The following is a 12131-nucleotide window of genomic DNA, read 5'->3' as shown; positions in this document are numbered from 1 at the left end:
TTTTGTACTAACTTACTAATACATTCCTTACATAATGCCTTCCCCCAGGAATCTCTAAGGGCAACTTTACAGGAAGGGCACCTCCTTTTTGAAATATGAGGGGCCCTGGTTTTGTTGGTTTTCTGAAGACATAAGAAAAAACCCCACAAAATTAATACACAGTACCCTCCCCTGCATAATTGCAGGAGTGCAACATTTTCATCTGGGCTTGCCTCACCAGGGTCCCTTTGAACCACCCTCTGACACTAGAGGGTCCTTTACCTACCCCCCCCCCCACATATGTCCCACATTGCTAAATGTAGAGGGGGGTGTGTGTTCAGGCCAGGGGAGCTACACCCTAGGTTCCCCTTACCTTTACATGGCTGGAGCAGTGCGGTCTGATTCCTCTGCATTCGCCATCCTTGTGTCACCTCCGGAGCTTCTGCTGTCTCTACAGCATGAATGGCTCCTCTCTAGCCCATGCCTGGCTCCTTTTCAATGTTCGCAGCCAAAACCCGGAAGCGCACGCCCCTTCGGCCAGACATGACGTCACCTGCAACAGGCCGGGCAGTCCCAGTACCCGGCGTGGTTGCAGTTTCACACGCTGCTAGGGGCATGGGACTGCACTCTGTTCCACCGCACTTGGTGTTTGAAAGGGCACCCCCCCACCTGTGCTCAGGGATGGCAATAGAAGGGAACATTTGTCCAGGTTAGTGCCATAACCGCTGTGGGTCTGCACACCAAGATCCTCCCTGGTTTGTCCTAGGAGTCTACTCCTCTTAGGACATGCTGCCTGAGCCTCCCTCTGGCTCCCTTGGCTTGGATCCTATGGTGTCTCCCCTCTGGAGGAAACAACTGAGGAGCCAGCAAGGGAGGAGGAAATTTATAGAAGCTGGTGCAGAGTTTCCTACAGAGGGGAGGAGCCAAGGTCTCAGGTGGCTGTCCTGAAAGACAAAAAAAAAAAAAAAAAAGAAATCACTGCCATTACTACCCTGTTTCCCCAAAAATAAGACCTAGCGTGATTGTCTGATGGCTGCAATATAAGCCCTACCCTGTTTCCCAGAAAATAAGCCTTACCCTGAAAATAAGCCCTACAAAAGGACTTTAACTAGGGCTTATATTACAGCCATCACAATCATGCTAGGTCTTATTTTCAGGGAAACAGGGTAGTAATAGAAAAGCCATAAATCTTTCTCAGTTTGTAGACGCTACAACTTTTGCATTTTTGGGGACATAGCAAAATGTAAAAGGGTTTTCAAAAATTGTCACTGTTTATAGCACAAATAAAAACCACAGGTGATCAAATACCACCAAAAGAAAGCCATTTGCAGGAGGGGGGGACACGATTTTGTTTGGGTACAGCGTCACACAATTGTCAGTTAAAGCAACGCAGTGCCATATCACAAAAAATAGCCTGGTCAGGAAGGGGGTAAATTCTTCCAGGGCTGAAGTGGTTAAACTGTCAAAACAGCTGTTCCTGGATGCTCTGCAGTGGGTATTTTCCTGCCTCTAAACACCTATGTACATGGGCACAGGATAAAACATGCAGGAAAAAAAACACCCCTAGGAGCAGCTAGATGTTCAGTGTGCATGAGGCCAAACAGATGTGTTTAGAGCTGTCAAACCAGGCTGCATATTGAGTTACTATGAACCAAAGCACTCCTGGGGTCCTTTTCTGCGATACTCCATCTTGAGCATGTTCATTTGGGTCCCATGCTTGCAATAAATTGTTCCTTCAAGTGTGAATCCATCAGATTTTACAGAACAGCACATAATACACAGAACACAAAATTGGAATCTCAGCAAGTTTTTATTTCAAGTGCCAATGAAGTGCAGTGTTGTATATGCAATTAGATCTTGTTAAAAGCGGCAACATCCATGGACTGTACATAGTCTTCAAATGCTGTGATTTTCTCCTCTAGGACATCTGTGCCAACTTTGTCATCTTCCACGACACACTGGATTTGCAGCTTCTTGATGCCGTACCCAACAGGAACAAGCTTGGCTGGTAGAAAGAAAAGTTAGACTAAGTGAGAAAGGCTACTTTCAGTACAAGTCAGCAGTGGTTGCCTGAATTCTTGCCCCCAATACAAGTTCACTTCGAGCCATTAACTTAAAGCATTTGTTACCCCAGCACTTCATATTCCTGCTATACCATGTACTTGTATGAGAAAGGAAGCCAGTCCCCTTGCTTTCCTATGAACGGACCACACTAAGCAGGAGAGCACACAGGTCAGTTCTCTAGTTGTGCTGGCAACACAATTTACTTTCCTTTGATAAGACTTGTTCTGACACCTCTGCTGCACAGCCATTCACTGGCAAGTTCAGTGTGCTGCTGCTTCTCCCCAGCTATGCTGCAGATGAGAACAGAGGGAATGACCATAAAAAAAAAAATTCTTCATCCCTATAGAAAAATGTTTCACCTTTTCTTTTAAGCAGAATGGGGGTTTTACAAGGTGATAATTTACCACCGCTTTAAAGTGGGAGTCTGGCAACCAATTTTTTTTTAGGTCATTGAGACTTTGCTAACCCCAAAATACTCAGTTTGGGTGTAATATTTGCCTCTGTCTGTTTTCATACTGAAGAGTAACTTAAAAAATGTGATGCTGGCTGTTTCCATCTTGCTTGTGGGCATGTGAAGCCCACAAGCATTGATTTCCTGGATGCGGTGAACACTGTTCATTCACAGCTTGTTCATGTGCATGATCATTGTTCCCGCACTGAATCTTGGGAAGCCTGACTCTAAGCTCCTAGGAGACAGTGCCACGCCGGGGAAAGGCAATAAACATGCCTACTCCCATGGGAGGAGAGACAGGAAGTGCCACAATAAAGTACAATATAAAAAAAAAAAAAAAAAAAAGTGTGGCATTTGAATATCTATGCAACTGAAGGGGGTAAGATTAAATTAAAAATTTGAGTGGAACCCCGCTTTAAGTACAGGTAATGTCACAGCCTGCATTTTTTAAAGCCCTATTAAAACCAAAACCAAGCAGTAATATACTGCAATCATTTGACATGTGGTGCCATTATTTTCAGGCTCCTGCCCAACCCCCCACCCCATTTTCACCTGTAATCTGGTGATTAACAAACCTCCTGTTTGAGTGCCTACACTCTGGAGCAAGACATGTGCCAACAAAACAAATAAAGCCCCTTAAACATTGCCTAAGTGGAACCGCTTTCATAGGGCACATGAAAAATTGGTTAAGGCTTAAGGGCATTTGTGTATAACAGGCAACAAATATAAAGTTTAAAATGGACTCCAGTTAATTTAGATTAGAAACTTCGATTAGAAACCTAAACAGGCAAGCAATTTATGCTTTTTCTCAAACTATTTACAACTGAGAAAACTGGCAAATCAGAAAATAAAAACAATCCATCATTGCTATCAGCCGAAAGATGGTGATGTTTTAATCATCATATAAGCCACCATAGTAATGCTCCAATACAGGCATTAATATACTTACATGAGCCCCAAAGCAAGCCATCCATCTGAATACTTCGAACACATTCTTCTAATTTTCCCATGTCTGTTTCATCATCCCATGGTTTCACATCAAGCAGGATGGAAGATTTGGCGATAAGTGCAGGCTCTACAACACAGAAAATTGACTGTTAAAAAGCTTGTTTTAAACAGCTGTCTGAAAGTCATTATGCAGGTCTCCTAAACATATTTTGGATTTTTAGGTGTGACCTTTAAAATTTACTAGGTCACATTTTTAGGAATAGTGTTTCTGAAGTCAATCTAAAAGAATCATACCTGTAAAGTTTACAATGAAATAAGGGAAGTATTCCACACAATCATGGTTTACCCAGTCATGAATAGGCTACCAGCAACCTACCTTGTGATCTGCAGCACAAGGTGGTGTAGCTTCCATAAGCATTCTGAGTTTTTGCTGTGGTTGAGCAAAACCTTAACCAGTAAAGTTGCAACAAAGCAGTGCTGCTGACACTGCAATGTATAAGGCTTTTCAAATTCAAGGGCCCACAATGCACTGGTTACATGAACAGCACAATAACCCAACGTAAGGGTACAGGAGAGGGCAATGCACAACATGTGTAGTAGGGTGCAGCATTGATAAAGAGTCATGTGTGTTTTTGTATTTGTGGCAGCCCAAGTTAACATGCAATGTAATGCAACAGATCACCAAAGTGCAAATCTCCCCTATGAAGAAAAAATATGTAAACCGCTATTGACTGGCAGACAAACTCATGGAACTTTGGGTATAAATGTTGGTGCCACAGAGGACCCCCTTCAGAGAGACTGAGGGGAAATCTCTGCTGAACACTTTTCTCTGCCACAGGAGGAATGCTGGAACTGTGACTTGGCAACACAATTCCAGACCAGTATCTGTGGACATAACCCTGTTGTGACTTCAAAGTTACAACTTCAGGATTTCTAAACAATTACAATAACTCACTTTTTGATTTCTTTGATTCATATTGTGCCAGACGCTCGTCTCTGATTCTCTGTGCTTCTTCACTTTCCTGTGGGAGAACATCAAAAATGAAAAAAGGTGACCACATTAAATGCTCACAACCTCCTGCTCATCAGACTGGTGTCAGAATAGAAAGTATACATCACATCTCAGCCGAAAGATGGTGAATTCTCTCATCATATCACCAGTCAACTTTGCTCAGGACACTAAACTGTTTGAAGACCGGTACTGAGAACTGGGGAGTTCATATTTTTCCTCACTGACTCCTAGGTACAAAGGCACCACATCTGCAGCAAACCTTATATAACCAGGGCCACTGGCTGTTTCAGGTAGTGATGGAGCTTATGGTTAGGTCTCTCTTAACTGCCAATCATAATGGGTAACCTCACTGGCCAATACAAACATGTAGGTGGCTAAAAGCATCACATAAAGAGCCAAAGATATGCACATCAAAACAGATGGCTGCTGCAACATGTACAGGTACTGCTAGGTGCCTCACATAGCTGCAGCAGTTCTTCCCTTGGCACAGCCTTAAGTCTTGTGCCACTGCCTAGCCAAATACTGACCAAGTCACATGGCTAGCAACTTTGACACATTCAAAGGTGCACCAAATCAAGGGCTGATTTAGTCAAGGGCAAGCATAACCCCAGAGCTTGCATAATTTTCCCAACATCCTCCAAGTTTGCTGATGAATCTGTCAATGCACCATAGCAATGCCCAAAACTACTAAAGTGGAACTCAAGTCAGAAAATTAAGTCCTGCTATACCACTTCAGGCTGTCCTTTTGCTGGTATAGCTACAGAAAAAAAAATAAAAATGTTCAGGGGCTCTTGGCATCAGCAAAATGGTTGCCACTAGCAACAATGCTGGAGACAATTTGAAGCACACTGACTTGGGTAGACGAGTTATTAATGAGGTATGCTAAAGATCATCAAGTTATGGGTAATGTTGCACTTTAAGTTGACCATGTATTTTGCCAATTTACCTCTTCATCATCTGAGCCAAACAAGTCAATGTCATCATCGTCATCTTCTTTAGCATCCTTAGGTGCACTATCTGTTGTATCTTCAATATTCACTGGACCATATTTTCCCAAGGGTTTCTTCACTCCAGGCAAACTATAAGCAGATGGGTTTAGTCAATTTAGGAATGTAAGGCTTAAAATCTGGACTAAAGAGACAAGAAATTCTAGCACTAGTTCTGCTCAGCTCTTCAGAGCATAGTGAACTTTTTTTATTCTAAATCAGGCATATATTGACTTCATCTTACAAACTAGGAATGTGCCACACCACTGCATATCTGTTCCTGAGTGAGGGAGGCAGCTTGATTACTCACCTGGCTTTTTGCTTCTCGTATGACTTGATGTGGTTATACCAACGTAAAGCATGGAAAAGCTCAGCAGGGGGAGCTCCTGAGAGAGCCTCAAATACTGCAATATCTGCTTGGGAGGGAACATACCTAAAAGAAGGAAAACACCATTAGTACAAATACATTGACAATGCCAGTCATAATGTGCTAAACTGCCAGACCCAACACTGCTCTCAACACGAGTATAAACATATTAGACTTGCAGGTTGTAGCCTGTGTGCATAAACATCCCAATCCAAGTCTACAGTATGTTAGTGAGCAGTCAATCTGTCAACACATGCTGCTTCCAAGCATTCCACTGTCCAATAGATTAAAAATGGTTTTGGGAAAAGGGTTTTTAAATTTATACATGCAAGTGGTGTACATCTCCTTGACAGTCGGTGAGTGGCCCTCCTATATGTTGGACATATGCCCCATGTACTGCAGAAACGACTCATTCAAAACATGGTGTGCCTTCTTCCCCTCTTCCTCAAACTGAGCTCTGCTGCAGCTGTGACAGGGAGAGGACAGTGCAGGTTTACAACATGAACTTCCAAACCTGCTGCCTAGTCAGGATGGGAGGGTCAGTCACAGATTTTCTGACAGGCTTAGGTAGGCCATGCACAGCCTACAGGTAGGTGGTCAAGTTGCAGTCTTAGCATCCATCTTAACCCATCAGTGTCCAGACAGGCTGGTACACATGCTGTGACACTTTGCTTTACAGCTCAGTACATCCATACATGTCAGCAAGTGCCTGAGAACTTGTGAATGTGTGAGGAGCAATGCCTCATGGGACATGTAGTCCTGGGCAGGAAGTGAGTGGCAGAAGTTTTTTTTACCTTGCTATAGGGGCTTGCTATACTATAATTTGCAGCTTGCTATTGGGGCACTCAAAAGGCAGGAGCAAACTCTTGGGGCACTCCAAAACCATTACACAAAGCAGATACGTATAACATGTTTGTTAAAAAAAAAAAAAAAAAACTAAAGACTGCAAGGAAGATCAGCATCTGAACCCAGAGAAGGTGGAGGCCGATAGACTGGAGGAGGTAATAGAAGGCATTACTATTACATTTAAAGTAATCTTTACATGGAGGGAAGCCACATTACATGGGAGCAGGGCACATTACATGCGCCCCAGTGTGAAAGGGGTCTAAAAAAATGTGATCTTTGAATTTGATTCAACCTCTAATAGTATATACAGTATATCACTTCTGTCTGTTATTCTCAGAGTGGATGAGAGATTTTGCTCCCTAATCATATAGTTTGTTATTTATATTTACCACTGCATTGTGTATGGCCAGCCCCTAACGCGAGCTGTAAGACTATCCAGATCGTACAGTGTATGGGTAACTTTAGACCTGAACAGAACCCAATTCCTCAAATACACTGCCTTACCAAGAGCACCTTTAGGGGTCATCCAACAGCCATTCAAGGCAAACATTTCTCACTGGAGAGCAACTCGTAGACACCAATAACATCTGAGACATTTTCTGCTTGAAGCTCTAAAACAATGGACAAGCCAAACCTTCTGCTTGTCAGACTGGTGTCAGAATAGAAAGTGTACATCACATCTCAGCCGAAAGATGGTGATTAAATTCATTCATCATATCACCAGCCTGCAACAAAGCACTAAGCAATTTCGTGCAGAATACTAAATTGTTTGAAAAAATATGAAATGTACAGCTTCCCTGTACCTACCTTCACTGACTCATAGGGTTCAAAACTGATGTAGGTTCAAGTGCAGGCACCACAAATGCAGGCACCAAACCTTATGTAGCCAGGACCACTGGCTGGGTGTTACTGGCCCATCACCATAATGGGTAACCTCACTGGCCAATAACCGTGTAGGAGGCAAAAAAGCTTCAGTACATCAAGACTGCCAGAGATTTGCAAACAGATGGCTGCTGCAACATGTACTGCAAGGTGCCTCACATAACTGCAGCAGTTCTTCCCTTGGCACAGCCTTAGTCTTGCTTCACTGCTTAGCCAAATACTGACCATTAGTCACAGGGCTAGTAACTTGTACAGACATTCATAGGTGCTCCAAATCAAGGGCTGATGTATTCAAGTAGCAAGAGAAAAACTCACCCAAGCTCAACCCCTATATAGTATAGTTGGTGTGTAGAGTAGTCGGTGTTCTGGCTCACAAAAGATCCACAAGTACAGGCCAGCAACTCAACAGCTTCTCCATAGAAAATATTTAAGCATTACAGCAACAACATCCAAAAAATCTGACGCGTTTCAGCCTTAATCAAAAAATGGCCTAAGGCCAAAACAAGTCAGTAGCTGTCGAGTTGCCAGCCTGTGCTTTCTACTGTATTCAAGAGCAAGCATAACCCCAGAGCTTGCATAATTTTCCCAAAACACCATTAAACTAGGTAATGTTTACCTGCTTGACAACCAGCTGCCGTCATAAAGCGGCAGGTTGGCATAGCTGCGCAAACCACTGGTGCAAGTCGGCCGCTTTAAGAGCTATAAGGCACGCCAATGCATGTGGCCATGATGTCCGCCGGTGATCACTCCTCAGAGCCAGAAGGGGGATCTGTCAATGTCAGACAGATCCCTGTTCTGTCAGGGAAGTAGAGAGATCGGCTGGCACTAGTGATTAGGAACAGCGCTCTACTCCCAGTCAGCGCACTCCCCCATAGTTGGAAAGTGGGTAAATCCTTCTGGGGCTGAAGTGGTTAATGATGAATATGTCAAAGCAAGACGCAGCAAAGCCCATCACTATTAAAGCGGAACTTTAGTTAGAAGATTCATGTCCACCATGAACACAGGGCAGCCAGGGATCTGTGAAAGCTGCCAAGAGAAGAGCTGTCCTGTGTTTACAATTACAAGTGGTGAGCAGAGCAAGAACCAGATGTGGTGGAACAGAGCTCCACCTGAAGAGTTCTGGTGTGAGGGCCACATTAAATGGCCTGGAGGACCAGATTGAGCCCATGGACCTCGTGTTTGACACTAGGAGATAAGGCCCCAGTCACACCTGAGGGAAAAAAAAAAAAAAAAAAAAAAAAAAAAAAAAAAAATCTATGGAGATGGTCCACATCTCCAAGTCACCTAAAGCTCAAACAAGTTCTGGACCCTTTGTCGCTCAAATCTGGCAGATTTTGGCATTTTTCACCCAGGAAGCAGATGTACAGAAAAAAAAAAAGTTCTAAAAACCAGATGATCATTTTTCCTATAGGCTAATAAAATACCAAAGCTCAAACACTGCATGGAAAAGCGCAAATACGCACGACAAACCGCTACACTCAGGTGTGAATGGGGCCTTGGGGGGGGGGGGGGGGGGGACAACAAAATGCTTATGCTGAGCATTTCCCAGGCATTCCCATTGAAGTGCAAGAGGACAATCTGCTTAAGAAGCTCATATACTCTCCAGCAATAGTCATTTTACTACATGCATCAAAACTTAGATGAAGGCACTGAAATGAATGGAATTTTGTTGAGCATATGAGCACTACAAGCAGAAAATCACTCAGGTGAGAACAAGGTCTCATTCATTTTAAACGGCACCTAAAATGCTGTCAGGAAATTTTTTTTTGAGCAACAAAACAAAGCAAGGTGCATCTCCTTTTATTTCATTGAGATTTTTGTATCACAGAGGGTGGGCTGCCCTATACTAGGGTGTGAATATATATCATTTTTCTCTCGTCAGCCATCACAGCCCCCCCTATGCAGTATATGAGGTGTGGTCTCTGCACAGGCCTTTCTCTCTGCAGGCCTCAGTCCGGACAATGCGGCCTCCTTCCTCCCAGCTCAGGCCTCCCCACCACGTGTCTCCGGCTCCCCATAGGAAGCGGCTCCAGGTCATCGCCCGGGCTGTCCGCTCCCTATAGTCGGGCCTACACCAGCCTGAACATCGGGTGTAATGACACCACGCACACAACGAGCCCCCCATACAAGACTCATCCCCTCCACACACAGCGAGCCGCCCTGACTGGAGATATTTACTTCTCTCACACTGACCCCTCGATGTAGCTCTTATCAGCCAGGAACTCATTCAGCACCTTGAGGCCGGTGTTGGCTTTGAGATCTCCGAAACCCATAACTGCACCTCTCGCTCTATAGCCGCGTGGAAGAAAGAGGCCTCCAACCTGCACCCCATTGGTTTTATAGACATGACGTCTCCCCGGACACGCCCTACAGGGCGGGGTTACGTGTAAAGTCACGGTGAGGTGACCGGCGACATTTTTATTAAGGGAAAGGCCTTTTTCTACTCATTTCTATTACTACAATAGCGTTTCACAAATACTGCTCCTTATGTATACAAATGTGGAGATACACACGGAAAAACTGTCTTTAGTGTAATCCGTGGGTGTCCGGACATCGGCGGTACTAATTGTCCGGTCATTGCCGAAGGTGTTCCGAAAAGAGCCGAAAGACTAGAGCAGCTTCCGATTGGTCCAGACCCGCTTTCCGAAGATTGCCGAGTCCTCCATATTGGTTACAAGTGGGGACAGGGGACTGTGTTGTGGTCTAGAAGGCCAAATAGCCGGAGAGTCCTGAAGGGACGGCTGTGGGGTGAGTGAGGGGCGGGCGGGGTGTCGTGTCTCTTCCCGGGCACAGTGTGGAGGGAGAGGCCGGGCTGTGTGTGGCCGGGGAGAGAGGTGACTCTCGTGTCCTTGACAGCTCGGACTTCCCATAGAACGAGCGACTGAGCTCTGTGCTACACACCATAGAGACACCATTATTATTATTATTATTATTATTATTGGTCCCTGTGAGGCCTGCTCTGTCCTCTACAGATGTGTAGTCCGCCTACAATCTGTACACCTCTCATTACTGTATACATGTCATATATACACAACTACTTCCCTCCTACAGGCCTGAAGGTAAAAGCCCTTCTATCCTGACACTGGGGCTCATTCACATGACTGAAATCCGCTCTGTTTACATGAACGCGGTGTATAGTTTTATACACATCTAAACCCAGCACTGTAGTAATCAATGAGCCCAGACACACAGCTGGATCTATGTACCAATATGTGTTTAAAGCAGTAGTAAACCGCTGCAAAAAAAAAAAAAAAAAAAACACCTGTAATACAATAGCATAATGTGCTAGTATGCATCGCATACTAGCACATCATTAGATATGTACCTTTTTAGAATGAAGCCCTTCCAGCGGCGTGCAGTGAGAGCTGACATCTTCCCCTGGGCTTTCTTTCGAGTTTGCAGGCTCCGGCGCTGCGAGTGGCTGGAGCCACGATGATGTTACTCCCGCGCATGCGCGTGGGAGCACTTAGTTCCGGCAAGAAGCTCTGAAGGTCTGGCACAGTGTGAGCACATGCACCAGTGATGTCAGTGGCTGCATGCAGGGTGAATATTCATTTCATTTTACTCACAGGTAAGTCTTATTATAGGCTTACCTGTACGTAAAAATAACAAAGCGGGTTTTACCACCTCTTTAATCAGTTACTGACCACTGCTACAGGGCAGCCACGCTGCGCGGGATCACGTATACATATGTGATCCTGCACTTTCAGGTAGCGGGCGCAAGAGCGCGCTGCCGGCAGCTCATTCCCGCTGTGATTCTACACAGCGGGAGCCAATCAGCGGGTTCCGCCGGCACCCGCTAATCATTCAGTTCAATATGTAAACAAGGCAGATTGTCCTTCTGTCAGTAAGGAAGGCATGGATCCTGTGTTTCTGCAAAGGGCCAGTAGTCAGCATCGGGAGACCCTTATCTCAACAGTAGATGCCTCCCAGCAATAACCCCACCACCAGATCCTCTGAAACAATAGATAACCCCCAGCGACAGTAGATCTCAGCAATAATAGATCCCCCAGTAGCCAGCATCAGGAGACCCTTACCTCAACAGTGGATCCCTCCTAGTAATGATCCCCCACCAGCAACAATAGACCCCCTGAAACAATAGACCTGCCAGTAGTCGGCATCAGGAGACCCTTCCTCCAACAATATATCTCTCCCAGCAATGACCCCCCACAAAATCCCCCACCAGCAACAATAGATCCCAGCAACAATAGATATCCCAGCAATAGAGCTGCATGATTCTGGCTGAAATGAGAATCACAATGTTTTTGCTTAGAATAAAGATCACGGTTCTCTCAGTGTAACATCTTTCACATTATACAAAAAAAAAAAAAAATGTGCAAGTTTTACTGTTTTTTTTTTTTTTTTAATTCATTAAAGTGTATTTTTTCCCCAAAAAATTGCATTTGAAAGACCGCTGCACAAATACAGCGTGACATAAAATATTGCAACAACCACCATGTTATTTCCTAGGGTCTCTGCTAAAAAAAATATATATAATGTTTGGGGGTTCTAAGTAATTTTCTAGCAAAAAATACTGATTTTAACTTGTAAGCAGCAAGTGTCAGAAAAAGGTTTAGTCTTTTAAGTGGTTAAACT

At 44.4% G+C, this 12131-nt stretch overlaps 2 protein-coding genes and 1 non-coding gene across 4 annotated transcripts in view; 1 reads left to right on the top strand and 2 right to left on the bottom strand.

The window, feature by feature from the left end:
* Positions 1–1770: 1770 nt before the first annotated feature.
* Positions 1771–9919, bottom strand: EEF1B2 (eukaryotic translation elongation factor 1 beta 2). Of its 2 annotated transcripts, none has more exons than XM_073633371.1 (6): positions 9770–9919; positions 5751–5873; positions 5401–5533; positions 4398–4464; positions 3444–3569; positions 1771–1984 (listed from the first exon to the last, which is right to left on the bottom strand). In XM_073633371.1, exons 1-6 carry the CDS (start codon positions 9880–9882, stop codon positions 1830–1832), a joined length of 717 nt encoding a protein of 238 aa, XP_073489472.1. In that variant the 5' UTR covers positions 9883–9919; the 3' UTR covers positions 1771–1829. The 2 variants fall into 2 exon arrangements, with proteins under 2 accessions (XP_073489472.1, XP_073489473.1); XM_073633372.1 differs by having other exon boundaries at positions 9729–9884.
* Positions 7303–7377, bottom strand: LOC141101934 (small nucleolar RNA SNORD51). Its single transcript, XR_012235063.1, has one exon. It is a non-coding gene; the product is annotated as a small nucleolar RNA SNORD51 (small nucleolar RNA).
* Positions 9920–10127: 208 nt separating the features above from the next.
* The window catches only part of NDUFS1 (NADH:ubiquinone oxidoreductase core subunit S1), a 67998-nt gene continuing 65994 nt past the window's right edge, over positions 10128–12131 (top strand). The window contains exon 1 of the mRNA XM_073633370.1: positions 10128–10283. The gene's annotated coding sequence lies outside the window, so the exon portion shown is untranslated. The remainder of the gene's footprint in view (positions 10284–12131) is intronic.

The sequence above is a fragment of the Aquarana catesbeiana genome, linkage group LG06 (genome assembly GCF_042186555.1).
Source record: "Aquarana catesbeiana isolate 2022-GZ linkage group LG06, ASM4218655v1, whole genome shotgun sequence".
Taxonomy (NCBI): domain Eukaryota; kingdom Metazoa; phylum Chordata; class Amphibia; order Anura; family Ranidae; genus Aquarana; species Aquarana catesbeiana.
This window is presented reverse-complemented; position numbering and strand designations above follow the sequence as displayed.